Source organism: Pan paniscus, chromosome 11, assembly GCF_029289425.2.
Source record: "Pan paniscus chromosome 11, NHGRI_mPanPan1-v2.0_pri, whole genome shotgun sequence".
Lineage (NCBI taxonomy): Eukaryota > Metazoa > Chordata > Mammalia > Primates > Hominidae > Pan > Pan paniscus.
In genome coordinates this window covers 44,298,315-44,319,719 of record NC_073260.2, presented here as the reverse complement: position 1 = coordinate 44,319,719, position 21,405 = coordinate 44,298,315, and the positions used below count along the sequence as shown (strand labels likewise).

The 21,405-nt window shown below is 43.4% G+C and overlaps 2 protein-coding genes across 15 annotated transcripts in view; one reads left to right on the top strand and one right to left on the bottom strand.

Moving 5' to 3' along the window:
• Nucleotides 1-20,533, top strand: part of AOPEP (aminopeptidase O (putative)) — a 429,169-nt gene extending 408,636 nt beyond the window's left edge. For both annotated transcript variants that reach the window (XM_063594308.1, XM_055117852.2), the window contains one exon: nt 18,278-20,533. In XM_063594308.1, coding sequence (XP_063450378.1) covers nt 18,278-18,370 — 93 coding nt within the window. In that variant the 3' untranslated portion in view covers nt 18,371-20,533. The remainder of the gene's footprint in view (nt 1-18,277) is intronic.
• Nucleotides 1-21,405, bottom strand: part of FANCC (FA complementation group C) — a 218,486-nt gene that overhangs the window by 29,932 nt on the left and 167,149 nt on the right. For all 13 annotated transcript variants that reach the window (XM_008963516.5, XM_008963520.5, XM_008963519.5 and 10 more), the window contains 2 exons: nt 20,990-21,154; nt 6,382-6,538 (listed from right to left, as the gene is read on the bottom strand). In XM_008963516.5, the coding sequence (XP_008961764.2) occupies nt 6,382-6,538; nt 20,990-21,154 (322 nt within the window). The remainder of the gene's footprint in view (nt 1-6,381; nt 6,539-20,989; nt 21,155-21,405) is intronic.

Below are 21,405 nucleotides of genomic sequence, written 5' to 3'. Positions count from 1 at the left end.
CCGACTCCTGGGTTCAAAAGATTCTCCTGCCTCAGCCTCCCGAGTAGCTGGGATTACAGGCGCGTGCCACCACACCTGGCTAATTTTTGTATTTTTAGTAGAGATGGGGTTTCACCGTGTTGGCCAGGATGGTCTCGATCTCCTGACCTCACTAAAAAAAAAAAAAAAAAAAAAAGAAAACCAGTCTCCCTTGCTACCCTACAGCTGTGAACTGCTCCTTCTCATCTGCACCCCTCACCGATGGCTTTTAAAATGAGACTCTTTATACTTTTTGAGCACATAATTTCAGGGTCAGTGAGTCCTCTCATGAGGACTGGAGTACTACAGGTCAGGCATATGTCCCAGCGACATCAAATCACAAAAGCAATCTTAAGCTGCTTTTCTTATCAAGATAATCTTCCAAATAGAATTAAGGTTTTAATACACGCTTCTTTGGAAGCTGTATCTTCCCCCCTAAATCTCTGTAGCATCTTCATGAGTGATGACGCAGGCATCTAACCTCTGATCCTGTTTTATTTGTAAGGTGGGGCACTCCGGTAACACACCAGAGGTCACGCTGCAAGCCAGGGCTCTGAAGCCCCATGACTGCGGCCATTATCTTTTCTATAAAAGCGGGGAAATAAAATAAACCTTTTGTGGTTTCCATCTGTTTGTTTTTCTCCATCCTACCAAAATCTGTTCCTTCTCAAGCTCTCTCTTCTCCATCTGGCCTAACAATTTCCACAGGCAGATCATTTCAACTTGAGGGGAGCTACGTCAGCAGGAGGTCTTCAATAACATGAGTCTTGTCCTTCCCTCCTTATCTTCCCCCCCAGGCTTTTCACTGAATGCCCAGGATGACTAGGGGGCGAAGATGGAGAGCTCTGGGTTCTGCCTTCCCTCTTGTATAGACCCGATTGTTCTGCTGGGTGTGCATCCCCTTGGGCTAACGAGAGCTTTCCCTCTGATCTCCCCTCATGGCTACCCAGAATTGCATTGTTTATCTCCTCTCCACCTAGAAAGAAAGCCCATCTTCATCCCTCAAAACACAAGGGAAGACAAAGTCAACATGGAATCAACACACAATAACCATGGTCTCAGTGCCTGTTTTGGAGGAGAGGCAAGGGAGAGGCCAACCTGTCACTCTGCACCATGAACTGTGCAAATTACACAGGCTCTTGTGCCCGGTCCTTGATGTTTACTTAAGCTGTTATTTTCATACCAACTCACCAATGATTATTACAAGCCACTTGCCACTTGAAAGAGGCCTGAGAACACAGAAGAACAGAATTCTCAGGAAGAAGCATTTCTTTCTGTCATTTGCTGATTCTGTGTGTGTGTGTGTGAGAGAGAGAGAAAGAGAGAGAGAGAGAATAGGGAAAAGGAGAGGGACAGAAAACAAACCAAAAAGGGAAATTAGACTATGATTTAAGGTAATTCACAGACAAAAGCAAATCCCTTTTAGAAAAAATAAAAAGGCAGTGAAGGAACAGAAAAAATTATCAAGTGCTTTCCATCTATCACCTTTCATAGGTATATTCGCCTTAAAAATAAAGAAGGAAATAGCAGATGACAGAGAAGCTGAAGTTCATTAAGCCTGGAATAGAATCTTTCCTGGTATTTTCATGTACTTGCATGTAGCTTAAATATTTACTTAGGAAATGGGTCATTTAAAGAATCAGCTGATGGGCAGCTTCCCCTCCAGTTTACCCAGCAGCCAGACAATCCCGTCCCACTGTGTAGCTGTTTCCGAGCCACTGTTCTCTCCACAGTGGGAAGCCCTTGTAGCCCTTGTTGTTAATATGTGCATATTCACCACAAAATACCTTTCTTCTTAAAAAGAAGATTCTCCATAAGAGTCATTTCACCAGTGAACTCTTCTATTGAAGTGAAAAATGATTTGGCTTGAGAAAAACCTATTTATACAAAACCTTCACATCTATCACGTACAATGAGGCACCTTTATAAATATGTATTTTTAATTATGCCATTTGCTTCTTTTCTATTTTCAAAATACTAAACATAAGACTCTAAATATCCCTTTTACATTTTCAGATCTATTTTGTTTTAAAACATTCAGGTTCCTTTTAACAAATTTGAGCTCGGAAAAATTATTCTTTCTTTTTAATCTTTACCAGATGTTGTTTATACACAAACAATTTTTTCGGTACTCCATAATGCAATTATTGTTTAATTAGTGATAAATCTGTCATTCCTGGGCTTAAGAACTTAACAAGTACCAAATGTACTTTTGCGTCTTAAATTTACATGTGCTATCCTCTGTGTTTGGACGCAGAGGATCCCCAGCACCCCCTCCCCTGCCTGAAGTCCTTCTAGCCTTGCCCAGTGGCCTCTATCCAATTAGCCCGGGTAGCCCAAGCTGGAAGAAAGCTCCTCAGCCCCCTGCTGCTTCACAGCTCAGCCTGAGTGGCAATGACCCCTACGTCCACCCCTGCTTTGTTTTTGGGTTTTTCCCTCTCCCTTCATCTCTGGCCACAAGGTCTGCATCCCCAACTGCAATTCCATTGCAAGGAAACTCGCAACGTGGGCCTCTTTCTTCACAGAGACTATGCTGGAGGATCTGGTGCCCCCCTGAGGCTAATTCTGGAAAGTGCAACTCCAGTCCAAGACGCAGAACCTCCCAGCTTTTAGCCATACACATCAGCCAGCACTACTGGACTACTGCTAAATTATCTACTTCAGCTCTTGTTCAATTACATGCACCACAGTAAAGAGCTCAAAAGGAAGTGCCGAAAAGACTGAAAAAGCAGGAAAAGAAAACCCTGGCATGTTAGTGAAAAGCTACTTAAGCACAGCAAACTGACAATATCACCCAGGATGTAGAGTGAACTCTTCAGCACAATATTTTACCAAGGAGGAGCTGTATATTGGGAGTCTGTGTAAAGGAAGTTTCTTTTTCTTTCTGAAGTGCTACAATTGCTACCTGGAGAATGAGGGAAAAAAACACAACCTATCCCATATTGAGGAGGATACTGAGGTATCTAGATGCTTTTTATTCTTAAGTTCTTATTAGACAAAGTAATCTTTTGAATTAAGCCATAAAGATTTTTAGGTAGGAGAGAAAATGAAGCATATTCTGATATCAAATCTTAGCAGAAACAACTCTGCCTCCTGGGCGCCTCCTCTGCTCCTTTCTTTTGGGGACAAGTCTGCCTGGGAAGGTGAGGCTAGCTCCTCTGGACCCAGCTGCGGGCGGGCTCTGCCAGCAAATGGGAGGGCATGGGAATCGGGTACCTTCCGGCCCTGGCATGCAGCTTGCCAGCCAAGCACAGTGCCATCCTGACACCCTGCAGACACTTTTCATTCCAATGTGGAATCCAAAGAATAGCTTTCTGGGCTCCACAAACAGAATTGTAACTAGAAAACATAACATCCTTCTAATTTGGGGCCAGCCTTGGGAAACCGAACAATGCCAAGAAGGCTGCATAATTAACAAGTGGCTTTCACTGCTGTCGGTGACATCAGTTTTTAAGGTCAGGTCTGAAGCTATGGATTATGGTCTTCCCGTGCCCATGCTGTCAAGGAAAACACAAGACCATCTGCTTTTGAAAAGTTTCAGTCTGTACAGTAAATGACAATCTAGGGCTAATACCTCACTTGATGTAGGAGCTACCAACTGTGGCAGACAGCATGACTTGACAGCAGTCCAGTCCACCGCACGGAAGCCAAAGGGGAAGCCTCAAAAGTGAACGGGTTTTGAAAACTTTTCTTTTATTTTAGATGTTAAATACATACATAGTCATTTGGAACTCAGGTAATAAGAGACTAATCCCTCATTATTCATGGTCTTAATGGAAAATATCAGACCTGCGAGTCCAAGAGGCCAAAGAACATTTGGGAAGGTCATTTCACTTTGTACAACCTGTACCACACTTTTATCTTTTGTTTTTGTTACATTTTGGTAACTATAGAATTTCCAGGACTCATTCTGCATAGTCCCAAGAGAGAGAAATATAATTAACAGTGCTCTATATAAAACACAAGTTATGTAGACCATCACACTTTAATTACTCTCAGAATCCAACTCTAATGTAATAGGCATCAGGTTTCCTCTGGAGCACAGCACAGCAGTCTCGTGCTATCTGAGTCTTAGAGATCTCTCTGATACTTCTGTACAGTCCTGTCACTGCACCAAGATACTGCACTGCGATAAATGAATCAGATGATGCAATTAGGAAGCAGGCTCTTCAGGTTACCCCTGCAATCACTTAGCCACGTCACAGGCCTATTGCGGCCTGCCTGGCTTTCTGGCACTGCAGGCCCAGGATGCTGAGGAGAACAGCCCACACCAATCAGGTGCTTCCAGCCATCGTCTGTATTGTAATTACCTCCTTGAACCATGAGGCACAGAGAGGTCACATCCTGCCAATGCCACAATAAATTAAACCAAATAACACCCTCTAGAATCCCCCTTTAGCCATAATGGAAGCTCTGAATTTCTGCACACATGATCCCGATAAAAGCTTTTGTAAGTCAACTGACTTCAAAGCTGTGTGACTCGTGGGAGATTACTGTAAACTACAAACTGGAGACTGAGCATTATACAGTTATGTGCAATGGGACGGCCTGCGTTCTCTGTCTTGCATCTGCTGTGCTCACCACAGTGCTGCTCAGGCATGAGCGCCACAGGCAAAAAGGATATGGAGAAGGTTCAGAGAAGAATCCAAGGATTAAGGAAAGGCTGGAAAAAAGGCAATGGGACTAGAATTTTTCAATAGGGAGAAGACTTAAGGAAAATGTCATAAGCACCCTGGGAGCAAGCATATAGCCCAGTTACTATTATTTTGCCACTGAAAAGGGACCAGAGAAACTGAAATCCTAGTATGCACATGTAAGTTAGAAATAGATTTAGCAGACAATAAAGGTAATTTATGACCTTGAATCACCAGGAATGGGCTGTCAGAGGGCTTCTGAAAGTCATGATTTATTTTGAATTGTACTGCAACCATTTTAAAATAAGGTGCATTCCTATTTCTTGCCTTAATATATGACTCTTTTGGATGGTAAGGTTAGGTAGTAATTATCCTTAAGAAATCTGTTTGGGCTCTCTCAGTCTTAATATACACGTCTTCCTTTCTCTTCTATCATGGTAAACTTTCAAGTCACGTGGGATCCGTGTGTGCAGCCTGAGGTACAGGTGAGAGCAGCGTGGCTGTCAGCACCTGCAACCCTATGCACATCGCCCTGGGAGGCCAAGGGGAAGGGTGAAAGGGGCCATGAAACAAGGGGAGAAACGGGATCGCGGAGGAAGGCAACTGATTCCATTAGGATTCCCTTAGACAGTCTCCAACTAGAAAGAGAAAGAAAGAACACAGAAGTCCCAACTGAACTAAACAAGTTGAAGGCCTCTAGGAGGTAGGGGTTCTATGAGCTCAGGAAAAGTGGGCACAGCCAACCTCAGGGACTTCCTCAGTCTCAGCTCAAGGGCGAGGGTGAACACTCCCTCCTTCCCAGTGTCCCGGCCACTAACTAAAGACCGGACTGTTCACTGTGGCTCTTGGAACTCACTTTCTCCACTTGCAGGAAGCAGGAAGAAGTGGAAGGCAATCTCTGTGCCACATCCCTGCAGATTACGAAAGCTAAAGGGAAAAAGGGCAGAGTTCACTGGAGCTCCTGGAAGACAGAGGCTGCGGGACCACGGCACCTGCAGGTTTCTGAATCATTTTTTCAGGGTGCCTTGGTCTTTATTCCTGTCCTTACAAAATGTGCTCCAATCCCACAGACCTGCCTCCCACAAAGGAAGATGACTGGCGAGTCAGTGGTGGCGAGGGCCACTGAGAGCCCAGGGTGCCAGACACCGGGCCAGGAGGTGGATGTCCACGTGGGCTGGAGTCCCCAGCTGCACAGTCCTGAGCGGGAAGGGAGCCAGGCGCCACCGCACAGGGGAGGGTGAAGGCAGGTGGCCTCACACCAAAAGAAAACTTACAGAAGTCTTAGCTGGTTCTGCTGCTTTAACCATTTTTCTGGGGTTTTGTGTCTCTTATTTCATCTTTCCTCTAGTGAAGAGCTACAAGTTTATTTTTTGAATGTTTTTAATTGATTCTTCCTCTTACCCATATGTTCATTTCCAAAAACTTATTTTCCATGCTGAAATAAGAAATACTGTTTTTAAAAAGTCTGTTGTGCAAATGTCAATTCTTGTGAACATGTGATATATGGCATATCAATCAAGTAAACCTCAGATCTCTCCCTGCATGCTCCAAGGATGCAGAAAAGCCCCCTATGTTAGTGATTTCAAAAATAAAATGTAAATACACGATTATATATAAAGGTTCCAATTGCTCTTTTGTTTACATCCCCCCCTTTCATTCTCTGACTAAAAGAAATGATTCCCAGCATCTCCTTCAAGGATTTTTCCCTTCATCAAAACCCAGCACGTACCAGCAATGAATCTTTTATAAAGCATTCGATCCTTCTCAGACAATTTCTCTCACTGGAGATTAGCTTTTCAAAAAGATGCAGCATTGCTTTTTCAAGGCTGGGAAGGTGCCGAAGCCAGAGGCAGACTACAGCTGACGTGGGGAGAGAAATCTTCTTCCTTTCAGAAAGAAATAAACAAAATTTTAAACAGAAATGGCTCACTGAAAAAAGAAGATTAAAAAAAGTTCAAAATGCAATCACTAATCCAATTTGTGAGACTTCTCATCATGGTCACAGCAGTGGCTAATAATTTATAGAATCAGTGAATATTTACCAAGTGCTCATTTGCAAAATAATGTGAATATGCTTCCACTTCAACTCACCTTAAGAAATCAGAAATGCTCAGGAAAAAAATTGCTTTCAAAAAGAATAAGCAAATGTCTAGTGATGGAAGAAAGAGGGAGCGATAAAAAACGGGATGGAAAAGGCCTTGTGATGCCCAGTCCCTAACTGAAGAAATAGGCATGTTCAAACACGCGTAATCATGCCTCACAATAGGGACGCAGACCTGGGTTTCGGTCCCAGCGCCACTGCCTACTAACTGTATGATCTCGGAGAAGTTAACCTCAGTTTATTCATCTGTAAAATGGGCCTATCTCCTTCACAGTGTTCTTGTAATGCAACAACACACGTACAGTGATTAGCACAGTGCTTGGCACATAAATATTCAATAACTGTAATTATAATCGGTTGCTTGAAAGTTGAAAATATTTCTAACAATTTCAAGGCCAGATGCAGTGCTCACACCTATAATCCCAACACTTTGAGAGACTGAGGTGGAAGGATCACTTGAGTCCAGGAGTTCAAGACCAGCCTGGTCAAATAGTGAGGCCCTGCTTCTACAAAAAAAAATTTTTTTTTTAATTAGCCTGGCATGGTGATAGCACACCTGTAATCCCAGCTACTTGGGAGGCTGAGGCAGGAGGATCGCTAGAGCCCAGGAGGCTGAGGCTGTAGTGAGCTGTGTTCACGTCACTGCAATCCAACCTGGGCAAAAGAGCAAGACCCTGTCTCAAAAGAAAAAAATCCAATTTCATATATGGTAGTTACGGCCTAGTTGAGGCACTGGACCTTAAGTGTGATACTGGATAGGTTAGCAGGACTGGGAATCAAAGATTCCTTTAAAAAAAAAAAAAAGATGCAAAGTCGTGCTCTCTCACCCAGGCTAGAGTGCAATGGTGTGATCAAAGTTCCCTGTAACCTCAAACTCCTAGGCTCATGTGATCCTCCTGCATCAGTCTCCCCAGTAGCTGGGACTACAGGTGCACGTCACCACATCTGGCTATTTTTTTTCTTGTAAAGATGGGGGTCTTGCTATTTTGCCCAGTTTGGTCTCGAACTCCTGGCCTCAAACAATCTTCCTGCCTTGGCCTCCCAAAATGTTGGGAATACAGGCCTGAGCCCCAATACTCCCTAGACACAACCATTTTGTGTAGCTACATTTGTTTCTAAAGGAAAATATATTAAGGTCCTCTTGTGTCAGTGAATTGGGGCTCCACTTCCCCTCCCTGGAGGGAGCATGAGGGGCACATGTCTGACTCTGAGCCCCAACTGCTGGCTCTGGGATATAGTAGAGCTGCCCCCGAGAGCCACCTGCCCTTTACCTGCACATCCCAGACAGTGGGTGCTTTTCAAACTTGATGTCTATTCATTAATCTCCCTCCTGTCTTGCCCCAAGAAAAACGAGGCTACTGCTATTAATAAGGAAAACTAAAGTGGGGGCGTAAGCCCCCCACCGACCCAACAACCCCTTCAAGGCCTGTCCCTTCACCATGACTTTTGGGCCACTTCTCTGCAGAGCTGGTGTGAAGCCCAGCAACTGGGTCCAGGGACAGGAAGGGACATGGGGAGCAGTTCCTAGAGGTTTCACTTTTTCTGCTTGCTTGGTGTAGCTCCTGCAGACCTTGTCCAGGGTTGACCGCGGGGCAAGAGCAGCAGGGAAGATGCTGAAGACCCGGGGAGACTGCGGAGGAGCTGGCAGAAGGCAGGGGGAAGGGAGAAGGAAGGGAGGGTACATTCACCTCAGAGCCTCCTGATCTCACACTCACACCCTCCTGATCTCACACTCACACCCTGAGCTTCAATTTGTCCAGGACCCACCGGCAGGCCCCGTTCCTCATCTCCCCACCTCCCACACCTGGCAAAGCCCTGCCATGGTGCCATACCCCCTCAATACTGGACATGCCATTTACTCAGATGAAAAGAAGAGAAGAAATGATTTCTGGAGGATTTACTAAGAGATCAGTTTGAGGTGTGTGGATTTGGAGTGTCTGAGGCACAACCAAGCAGAGATATTCAATAGGTCCTTGAATATCCAAGGTGGAAGCTCCGGGAGAGGAACTGGCTGAAGGTACACATTTGGGTGTCAGAACCCCAAGGGAGGAAGCTCTGAGTGCGGAGGCAGGCAGGGAGGAGGAGCAGCTGCAGATGGCAGGAGGCACAGAAGCAGAGGACGCTGTCACCAGAGCACGAGAAGACACAGGCCTGAGCAGTGCTACAAAGGGGCGAATGAACCCTGAGTGTGCCGGGCAGGCCCTGGATGGCAGCACATGGCAGAGAGAGGAGAGGAGTGGAGGTGAAGCCAGGACTGCAGACAGGACTTCAGAGGACTGGCGGTAACGGGAGTGATCCCAGGCGGCGGCCCAGAGGTGGGGCCTAGTGTGCTCCTGAAAGGCTGCCAACGGGCAAGGCGCAGAGGAGTGGGAGAGGCTGAAGAGCAGTGGCTGGAATGATGCTGTTTCGCTTGCACTTGAATCCTCATTAACAGCCCTACAAAACAGGTACAAAATTATCCCCTCCCCGCACAGAAGAGGCAGCCGAGGTCAGAGAGGACCAGGACTCGCAGCTGGTAAGACTTGAAGCCAGGGCGGCTGAGGTTGGAGTGAGTACAGGACCACGTTGGCTCTGAGGAGGGGTGCAAGAAGCCAGGCCTGGGCTCAGCAGAACAGTGGGCAGCTTTACTGGGTGGGCCAGACGCCGTGCCTGTGCTTATGCCCCTTGTGAAGAGGAAAGGCTTTTCCATCCAGGTGGTCAGCCAATTCTAGCCACATCAATGGAGCCCTGGAGAGGGGTTCCTGTCCAGTAATCATGGGGAAGCAGAACACCCCTGGGTGTGGAGAGGGTGCTCGTAGCTTCCATCATGGAGCCAGGAAGCTCTGAATAGGAGAGTTCACCTCTCAGTGGCTCCTCCCTTCTCAAGCAGCAGTGCTGGCTTTGACCAGCTTTCCTCATGCCTTATCTTTTTTCAGGATCCAGGTAACACGAATCTGTATGTCACTGGAAAGGCGTTTCACTGCAGTGAGAGGTCTTCTGCCAGTACCACATCCTGGCCGAGAGCCATGGCACGGTGTTTGTCATTCATCCCGCCAGGTGGTGGTGGGGAAGCTGCTGCAGCACTCAGGCCAGGCCGCCAGGAGCAGCAGCAAATTCACATGAACCAGTGAAGAACCGACCCATCCTGCTTAGCATAGTCACTCAAGCACACGAGTCACACTCCAGTCAGTAAAGCGCGTGATGCGCCCATTCTAGTTTGAAAACGATGCGTGTTAATAGCTGTCTTTTTATTAGAGCCTTGATTCAGAGCACACCCTACTAATTGCTGTGAGTGATTATGTTTATGGACCTGTGTTTAATATTTGGATAGATTTTGCTCTAAAACCTCAGTGACTTAACTCTTTGTAATCACCCCTGAATGAAGGAATCGCCGAAGCAGTATCATCTTGATACGCTTGCTTAACAGAATTTGGCCGAGCCAACATATTTGTGTTCTACCTGGTGCTCTGAACCAGGCTGGCTTTAAATAAAGAGGCAAATCACAGAAAAAGAACTGCAAATGGCTGATAAAAATGTGCAGCTCTCCCATCTAATTAACAGTACAGGAAGGGAAACGCACCGACGTGGTCTCAGTTTCACCCTCCCCGTGTAGGCGCTGAGAAGAGTGACAACACCCAGTGCTGGGGTAGGCAGAGGGTGCGCCTCCTCACAGGCAGGCAGGCACTGGCTTCACATGGCCAGTCATGTGGTGCCACTGAAGAAAATGCAAGACACACAGCCCCGTGTTAATCATCGTACTGCTGTCAATTTGCCTGGCAGAAATAGAAACATCAGTTTGAGGATATTTACTGCAATCCTTAAATATGATAAGGACAAAACTATAAACACTGCAGTGTGCACCCACGGGGATGGTGGAACAGAGTGTGGGCCTCGTGCCACGGAGTATGCCCCTATTTCAAATGAGCTGGATCCGTGTCCTGTGAGGGGTATTTAAGACACGCTGGTTAAAAAGCAGGCTCTGGAGTGATGTCGCTATGGTGTAATGCTGCTCTTGTTTTGACAATGAGCAGACAATGGCTTTATATGGACTTTATGTTTAACAAGCATAAGGTATGGCTACCAGAATTACTGCAGGATGAGGAGGAGGAGGTAATGAACATTTTCTGTATATGCCTTGTGCTGTATTGTTTGACCTGACAAAATGAATATATATATATATATATATATATATATATATATATATATATATATATTCATTCATTCTGTGGAAAATTTAAAGGGACAATAAAGTAAAAAAGAAAAAAATGTTTTTAGGGAAACTAAAAAATTTCATTCTGTTCAATATGTTAGTGACAGAAACGCTAAGGTTGTCCTTTTTCTTCTCTATAATGGTTCCATCCATCCTGCCTGGAATTGACCAAAATCATGAATTCAAGAAAACAGAGTAAGATAAAAACTTGACTCCCCCAAATCCCTACCTAATAATTGGGAGAGTTTTCTGTATCATAGTTATGTTTTAGGAAATGGGGTGGACATTTAGAATTTATGTGTAATACATTACTATTTTCTCCTTTAAAATAATGAGCAGTAGGCTTCCAGTCAGGGCTCCACCTAGAAATCTGATTTACAGTGACAGCGTCTGCCATGAGCCAGGGAAGCCTGGACAGGACGCTCTCCCCTGTCCAACAGACTCTTCCAAAAGACACCTCCTTGAGATTTAGAAAACTCTACTTTGTTTCCCCCAAATACTCAGTTTAGTGAGGCAGTTGTGTTTTCTCATCCTTTACAAAAAGAGGTAGCAGGTAAAGAAATTGGTCCAACTGCTTACTAAATAATTTTGGCTCCAAATATTTTTATAGCTACAAAAAACAAACAAACAAACAAAACCAGAATGCAGAATTAAATTCTTCACAAGAAAGGTTCTTGATGAGGGAGGCCCATCTGAGAGGTTGTGTTCTAAAGCTGTCTGAGCAGTAGAGAGGAGGCCAGGGCTTCCTCAACCAAGACAAAGGTGCACCGGCAACAGTCCACCTTTTCAAACCAGAAAGAGATCAAGGCTGTTTGGGTTGCCAGAGAAACTCACAAAACTTGGATTTAACTGTTGTGGAGAATTGCTTACTTCCAAGGAACTGAAAAGAACACTGTTTGATCCTAAAGTTGTATTTAGGTGACAGCCTGATCTAAGCAATGCATCATAATTCAGACAAAAGTTGCCATCATTATCATCTGCATGTGCAGAGCAGCTCACTTCTCAAAAGGCAGCCACCAACAAGCAGAAGAAATGTGCAAACCCAAACACACCAGAATGTCTGGCAATTACACATCAATATAAGCAGATTTTTTATTAGAAAAGTAAAGTTTTCTGTGACTAAATTTGTGACCATATCTTATTAAGGTTAAAAAAACAGGATGTGGCTGGGCACAGTGTCTCAGGCCTGTAGTCTCAGCACTTTGGGAGGTCGAGGAGGGTGGTTTGCTTGAGTCCAGGAGTTCAAGACCAGCCTGGGCAATATGGCAAAACCCAGTCTCTACCAGAAATACAAAATAATTAGCAAGGCATGGTGGCACATGCCTGTAGTCCCAGCCACTCGGGAGGCTGAGGTCAAAGAATCACCTGAGCCTGGGAGGTCGAGGCTACAGTGAGACATGACTGTACCACTGCACTCTAGCCTGGGTGACAGAGTGAGACCCTGTCTCAAAAAAAAAAAAAAAAAAAAAAAAAAAAAAAGGATGTGAGGAAGTCTCTCAGTTTCCATCATGGATAAACAATATTAATAGAAATGGGAGTTTTAGTTACTGCTAATTCTTTGCCACCTTTCTGTCCTTGGTATTATGCTGACTTTTCTTTGTTTAAACACTCACCTATAAGATTTAACAACATTTAAATCTGGATTTTCCTTATCTAAGTTGAAAAAAACATAAACCCAACATCTTGATTGTAGGTCGGCCCTTTCTTCTAATTTACGTTTTCATTTCCAGAGGTCTCATTTTCCTGATTTGTAAAATGGCTACAGCGATGCTGAGGGTATTCAAAAGAATCTGTGGCTCCTCAAGAGTAATTCTAGTTAGGCTCCTTTTTTGGGGTAACTTGATATGCAAGAGCATAACAGATGAGTAAACTACTAATACATAAATTAGTCAAGAAGCATAAATTAGGTTCTTCTGATAGATAATGAATTGTTTTCTTATTAAGCATTGTTGGAAGCCATACTAGCTCTTTCAGCAATGGGAATTAAGCTTACATCTGGTTTTAGTTCAGTGATTCTTTTGTTAGGGGGAAAAATATGAGTTTGCAAAAACCTAATACTACACATTGTCAAAAATAATACAATTACTAGAGTCAATAATGGTAATAGTAATATGCTAACAGTTTGTGGGTTTTTTTTTTTTTTTTTTTGAGACAGAGTTTTGCTCTTGTAGCCCAGGCTGGAGTGCAATGGCAAGATCTCGGCTCACTACAACCTCTGCCTCCCGGGTTCAAGCAATTCTCCTGCCTCAGCCTCCCGAGTAGCTGGGACTACAGGCACCTGCCATCACACCCAGCTAATTTTTGTATTTTTAGTAGAGATGGGATTTTACCACGTTGGCCAGGCTGGTCTTAAATTCCTGACCTCAGGTGATCCACCTGCCTCAGCCTTCCAAAGTGCTGGGATTACAGGTGTGAGCCACCGTGCCCGGCCACTAACAGTTTTTATTTTTTAGAGCCAGGGTCTTGCTACATTGCCCAGGCTGGACTTGAACTCCTGGCCTCAAGTGATTCTCCTGCTTCGGCCTCCTGAGTAGCTGGGATTACAGGTGTGTGCTACTGTGCCTGGCTTTTTATTTTTATTTTTTAAAGCCTATAGCACCCGCTAATCCCCAGGCCCAACCCCCCTCAGCTTCTGAGATCAGGCAAGACTGGGCACATTTAGGGTGGAGTGGCTGTAGACGCTAATGGTTACGGGGTATTTACTGTGGATACCAGGCACTGTACTAAGAATATTACAGTCATTCAACCCATTTAAATCTTAGTGTATTTGTCCTAGTTTGTAAGTTTATTTCTGTTATCCCACTATACTTATAAAAGGGATCTCTTTTAACTCTCAGAAGTGGCATGGTCTAGATTTTAAATCATATGGCCACCCTATTTAACACTCAGAGCCACCCCTGAGCTGCGAGTGTTAGAGTGGTCAGAGACTCATATGTCAGTCACTCCCACTACTAGGAGCTGTTTTTACTCACAGAGCACTTCTCACACTCACTGTGTGGATTTTCTTCCTCCACACAAACCAATGCTCCCAACTCTCTAGACACCAACTGGGTGTCCAGTGATTCAATTCTGACACCATCTGGCATTAGCACACACCCCACAGGTTAAGGGCTCAGTCCCACAAGACTGCCCCCACTTCAGATGCCAATCACAGGTCTAGGCCTCTCATTCTTCTGACCAACTAGCTATAAAATCAGAGGTTCCAATGATCCTCTCCTCAGGTTTGATAATTTGCTAGAATGGCTCACAGAACTCAGGAAGACACTTTACTTGCCATTACCAATTTATTCTGAAAGATACAATTCAGGAACAGCCACATGGAAGAGATGCATGGGGCCAGGCCTGGGGGAAAGTTCTGAGCTTCTAGGCCCTCTCCAGGCATGTCACCTTCCCAGCACCTGGATGTGACCACCAACCTGGAAGCTATTTGAACCCCACAGTTTAGGTTTTTTATGGAGGTCTCACAATGTAAGCACGACTGATTAAATCGCTGGCCAGTAGTGATCAGGTCGAACTCTGGGGGTCAGGTGTGGTTGGTTTCTTTGGCTAGCAGCCCCCATCCTGAGGCTATCTGGGGGCCCACCAGGAGTCACTTCATTAGCCTACACTCAGGTGTGGTGAAAAGGGACTTATGAATAATAAAAGATGCTCTTCTCACCTCATCACTCAGGAAATTCCAAGGGTTTTAGGAGCCTGGATGAAGACCAAATGCACATTTCTTATTATATCACGAGATCACCATCATGCCTTCATTCTTTTTTTCACTTGTTCAGTGTCTCATTCATTCAGGCATATAGAACAAATTCTCCATCCAGTCTTCAAGCTTCTCAGTATTTTTGAAGCAGTGGATTCGGATGACCTCAGAGGACATGTCATGCTGTATTACTTATACTCCAGACTTACAAAAGGACCTCAGCAGCCCGCCCAGGAAGGTTTTATGCCGTCTTTAGCTTGCAGGTGCCTATGACGGCAGCCCCAGGGACAGACATGAAAAGCTGACATTTAGGCCAAGAAATTTAAAAGTTCCTCTAGGTTATCTAAACCATAAAGAGGGGCAAGCATCTGCTGTTTAAAAGACAGGCAGACCATTGCTGAAAATATATGACTGCATTTGGAAGCCAAGACCAAAGACACCAGCCAATTGTCAAACAGATGAAATTCCACTGGTGTACTGCGGTAAGCAAATAGTTGGAAGGCTAAACACGGGGTAGAGTGCATTGGTCAAAGAAAGCATGTGGTTTCCAAATGACCACGCAGCACATCTGGGGAGGGGGTGCTGGGCGTGGCTGGTAATTTGCACTGATTGATTGGATCAGCCTCGCTGTGTCAACATGTGGCTGGGATGTTCCGTCTACGGGAAAGTGTCCATGGAGAGGCTCCAGCTCTTACGCCACTGCTTGGGGAACTTGCTGAGCTGAAGCCACAGGATTTGGACACACTGAAGACCACCCAGCACTTCTGGACAGTCTGTCCCTTATGGATTAGCAGACATAACTTTCCAAACCAAATAAATTTTATGAGTTGTTGAGGGAGAACGTGCTATCACAAGCAAAATTACAAGCAAGGGAGTGTGGGCCTGCTTGGGGAGCCGCTGCCCTCAGCGTCCCTCTGAGCACTGTGCTGGAGCAGGAGTAGCTGTTCTCTGGGCACGTCGCCTGGCCAGTGATTTCTCAAACAGCTTTTGGGGTTTCACAGAAGACCAGGAGTATTCACTTCCAGATTCCCTTTAATTCAGCTCTTGCTGAAAGAGTAAGGCTAGACACGGGGGTGGCTGAGACCATATTCTCCTGTGAAATATATTCCTAGATGAATCAAGAAGGGAGCTGCCACAGTGAAAGGCAAGAGCATTTTAGTTAAATATTCTTTGTAAGTATTTTGAAAAATCGCCATGGAGAGTAAAAATGCCAGTTGGTGTGATCAGTGGTGGGGCTGTGAAGCGTGTGCTCCATTGCGGGTGTTGGGCACTGTAAGGAAAGAATCGAGCGCCGCGCCGCACGTTCACAGCGCCCTTTACTCAGTATCTCACATAAGGACCAAACATAACGCTCGGACTCCTCAGGAAGCTCACTCCACTTACTGGGTGAATTTTGACAGAAGGTTTAGAGTAGGTAGAAAAAAGGCCATTTTATTCTTTTAGCCATGAAATCTGCATTTTGACCATTTTTCGAAACATCAAGTGACTTAATCTTCTATTTCTCTTTTTAAATCTCACTTTCACAAAATCCTGGATTATAACCTTTCATATAAACTGAAATTAAAATATGTATCCTAATTTTTAAGAGTTATAGATTTAAAAAATGGAAATACTCTGAACTGTAAGAACAACGGTGTTTTTGAGCCTGTTTTGTTTTCCAAACGCAACAAACAACACAATGAAAATCTATTTGAAGATGGAGGAGAAGATCCATTTATGACAGTGAAAACATTGAAAACACAAATACAACAAAACATTAGGAACAAGAAATGTGTAAATCCAATGTGTGAAAAATATATACAACACTCCCTTCAGATCACAAAAGCTTAACAAACGGTAAAACGTATGTGTTCTTGAACAGGCGGACAGACAGCCTTAACATCATGAAAACGCCAGCTCTCTCGATAATCTATATACTTATAGGAGTCTTCCCTCAACAACACTGGGTGTCTTCCCTGCAACTAGAAAAATTGGTTTCAAAGTTTATGTGGAATATAAGACAAGCAATGATAGCAAAACAAACTAACAACAACCCTGGTAAAGAAGAGAAATCAAAGGGAATGATCCTTATTTTGTATTGAACACAGTTGATGCCAGCACTAAAGCAGTGATACTGCCGCACGCACATGCAAGAGACCAGAGAACCAGAACAGAAGGTAACAAAACAGGCCTGACTATGTGAGAACTGAGAATGTGACAAGGGAACCACCTAAGCCCGAAGGACTGTGCTCCAGCGGCACGCACCCTTTATCACACTCAAGAGGGCCATGCTTTACCACCGGAGAACGGGGAAAACAACCATATTATTTCAACAAATGATTTCAAAACAAAAAACAAAGAGGGATTGAAAGAGACTTAAAAGAACCATAAACCAAAGGCAATGTGTAGATCTGAACTCTGATTCTTTTTTTTTTTTATTTGAACTCTGATTCTAACAAACCAACTGGAAGAAAAATTCTAAGACAATCAGGATAATTCCTGACTAGATATGTGATGATGATAAGGAACTAATGTCAACTTTAAGATGTAATAATGGTATTGTAGTTTTGTTTTTTTAAAATGCATTGTATAGCAAGGAAGGGTCTACATATGTAACAATTCTCCAATTTCTCACTGAAAGTATTTAAATAAAGAATTGGGCCTGTCACAGTGGCTCATGCCTATAATCCCAACATTTTGGGAGGCCAAGACAGGCGGACTCCTTGAGCCCAGGAGTTCAAGACCAGCCTAGGCAATATGGTGAAATGCCGTCTCTACTGAAAATACAAAAAATTAGCCAGGCATGGTAGCACACACCTGTGGTCCCAGCTATTCAGGAGGCTGAGGTGGGAGGATCGCCTGAGCCTGGGAGTTTGAGACTACAGTGAGCCAAGACTGCACCACTGCACTCCAGCCTATGTGACAGAGTGAGACCCCATCTCAAAAAAAAAAAAAAAAAAAGAATTGAAAACGTAAATAGTATTAATAAAATGATTTAAAAACCACAGTATTCTTAACAAAATGTCAAGTTTATAAGCAGTAAGTATCATTTTAAAATCACATTGCATGTATACCTTGAATTCGGAAATGTGAATGCTTTGGATCTCATTATCTGAGACGGAGAGGGCTCTGCAAATTACACCACACAGTGGATTCACAGTGTTTTCAAACACTGCAGACAGAGCCACTCGTAACTTGGAGTCATGACTACAGCAGTAGTCAGAGGCCATGCAACAATTTTCAAAGTGGGGTTCAAAGAACTGTTTCCAGAGAGGGAGGGAAGAACTGAGATGCGTTAAAAGAAAAAATCATTATTTAAAAAATTCTCATATTTTTCTTGGGCCTACGTGGAAACATAAGAAGAAATAAGTACACTTTGTTGGGTTTTGTAGTAATATATATTTTTTAATTTTGAAAACTTTTCTAAGTTTTAAATTTTATCTAAGTTATTTTAGATAATTTTATTAGATATATATTTGTATGTATATATACAGTGTATATTTTACTTATATATTTTAATATATATTTTAGATTATTATTTTGGAATTTTACAATATTCTATTTGAAAAGTAACATTTATTTATGATGTATTTTCTTGCATTTAAGAATGGATCACTGGCTTTAAAAATGAGGATTAAAAGATTCAATTTCTTATCCTACAGATGTTTCATCAAGAAAAGATGAAACTGGCTGGCGCGGTGGCTCACGCCTGTAATCCCAGCACTTTGGGAGGCCGAGGTGGGTGGATCACCTGAGGTCAGGATTTCGAGACCAGCCTGACCAACATGGAAAACCCTGTCTCTACTAAAAATACAAAATTAGCTGGGCGTGGTGGTGCATGCCTGTAATCCCAGCTACTCGGGAGGCTGAGGCAGGAGAATCGCTTGAACCCGGAAGGCACAGGTTGCGGTGAGCCGAGATTGCACCACTGTACTCCAGCCTGGGCAACAAGAGTGAAACTCTGTCTCAAAAAAGAAAAGAAAAGAAAAGATGAAACTGACACATCAGAGAATTCTCTGACTCATGAGATGGAGACATCTGCTACAGAGAAAGTGGGCTAAACTGTAAATAAAGACAAAAAATGTGAGGAAAGTTATTTTTCCCTTGCCTTTACAGATGTTAATGATTTACCTTATTGTGTCTTATGCAACAATATTTTGAATACTGTTATGGTGCAAGTTAACTGCCACATCAGTTTGAGACCAATCATTCAGAGTCTGAAGAAAAAAAATTTAAATGCAGATGTGATAAATTAATATGTCACCAACAGAACTGTACTTCTGCCTTACAATAGAATCTCTGGACTTACTGTATTGCTTGTACTTGTCTGGTATCAGCACCAACTTAAGCACAGAAGCTCTTTTATATGAAAGCTGGCCACACACCCAAGTGGTAGGGAAATACTTAAAGTACTGAATAACTATTTTGAATCTCCTGGTTTTTCCTAGAATAACCGTGTTGACATTTGCACTGATAGCGCAAAAGCAACAGTGGGTAACACAGCTGTGTCTCAGTGGGAATCAGAGCGGAGACAGCCCTCACGCTACTCTTCACCACCACACACACACAGTCGAAACACTGCATTTTCACATATGAATGTCTGATGAAGCAGTTTAACATACTGACTTTATTAAACTGTTGCCCTCAAGGATACTTTTAAAAAAGAATTCTGTACGGTGAAAAGGAAAGTGTGCATAAAGCACTTCTGCTTCATAACAAAAAATGACGGTTGCCTGGAGAAAAGCACTCCACTTGTACACCTGCACAACTCTTTCAGCGGTGGGCTCACTTGACCACTTTTTGTCATGGAAATTGACCTGAAAGAATGACTAGCAGACAGGCAGTGGTCAGTCACATTTTAGGATTAGGCACATACTTTCTCAATAATTAGCAAAGTGACTCAGTCCCCTAAGGAAAACGACTGACAGTGTTTGTAGCCCATGATAAATTTTAGCTTTTAAGCAGAAATTAGAATCTTGGAAAATCTATGTCCACCAACATAAGCTTGACAGCTTCCCAATACTTAAAGTCATTTCTGATGAGCTCCATGGTGGCAGTAATGACTATAGGTTTTGATACTGCATATGAAATATGTCAATGTTTGGAAGATATACATAACTCAATGAATGAAGATTTTCCAAATGAACCATGCATAATGCTACAAAATTATGTGTGTTGGCAAAAAAGATCCACTGAAAGTGCAAGACAGACCAATGGGTTCTAATGTAACAGAGTATGGAAAGTTAACTGACATAATTTCAGATTCCACATTGCAACTACCCTTTAAAAAATGACCATTTTCAAATTTTGGTGAGCTATCAAAGCAGAATTATCCACAATGATCTGCAATGGCTACTAGAATATTCCCGCCTTTCCCAATTACTATCTATGTGGGGCTGGATTTTCTTCATACACTTCAACCAAAACAACATGTCCCACCAGAAGCAGATATGAGAATTCAGCAGTCTTAGGGTAGAAAATGAGACTTGCAAAAATGTAAAAACAATGCTGCTCTTGTCAAACATTTTTTTTTTTTGCCTTGGAAAAGAGCATTGCTTTTCATAAAAATAAGCTATTTGTGTTAACGTGTAATAAAATTATTTTTATTTTTTAAGTAACAAACACATTTTTAAAAATTTAGTTTCAAATATGATAAATATTAATAAGGGTTTAACAGATTTTTAAAACTCTTGGGAATGTATGAACACAAAGAAGGAAACAATAGTCGCTGGGGCCTACCTGAGCAACGGTAGGAGGGAGAGGAGCAGAAAAGGTAACTACTGGGGACTGAGCTTAATACCTGGGTGATGAAATAATATGTACAACAAAACCCTATGACATGTGTTTACCTATGTAACAAACCTTCACATGTACCCCCAAACCTAAAATAAAAGTTAAAAATAAAAAAATAAAATGCTTTGGGATCCTCAGTAATTTTTTTTTTTTTTGAGATGGAGTCTCGCTCTGTTGCCCAGGCTGGAGTGCAGTGGCACAATCTCGGCTCATTGCAATCTCCGCCTCCCAGGTGGAAGCGATCCTCCTGACTCAGCCCCCCTAGTAGCTGGGATTAGAGGCACACACCACCATGCTTGACTAATTTTTGTATTTTTAGTAGAGACGGGGTTTCACCATGTTGGCCAGGCTGGTCTCAAACTCCTGACCTCAGGTGATCCACCCGCCTTGGCCTCCCAAAGTGCTGGGATTACAGGTGTGAGCCACCACACCTGGCTGGGATACTCAGTAATTTTTAAGAGTATAAAGGGTACTGAGACAAAAACGTTTGGACACTGCTGTCGTACAGTCTTTCCAACACACCACAGCCTTCTAAGAAAAGGAAAAACGACGCAGGATGACAGGAAACATTTGCCACTTACAGCAAAATGGCCTCGTTTACAGCCTCAAAGAACTCTGGCTGGAGGATTTCCTGAGGTTCACGTCCATGACAGATGAGCAGAGCCTCCACCAGGGGGTCAACATCTGTCAGGGTAATAAGTGGGACACAAACTCGTGACAGGGACGCCACTCGCTCGGGAGCCATTCTATGGAAGAAATAAGAAATAATCACTCAAATCTAAGAGCCATGCATAATTAAGGACATATAAAAACCTTCATGCTAAAAAGGTCAAAGACAGATCACCTGTTTTGCCTCTAAATAAAGAGAATGACTCTAACACCATCGATGAACACTTCTCTTTTATCCAATTCTTTAGGAAGAAATCTTTTAGCTACCATTGCTGTTTCAGTGTCATTCATGGTCAGGACTTTGTTCTTTATATTCACAGGCACTTAA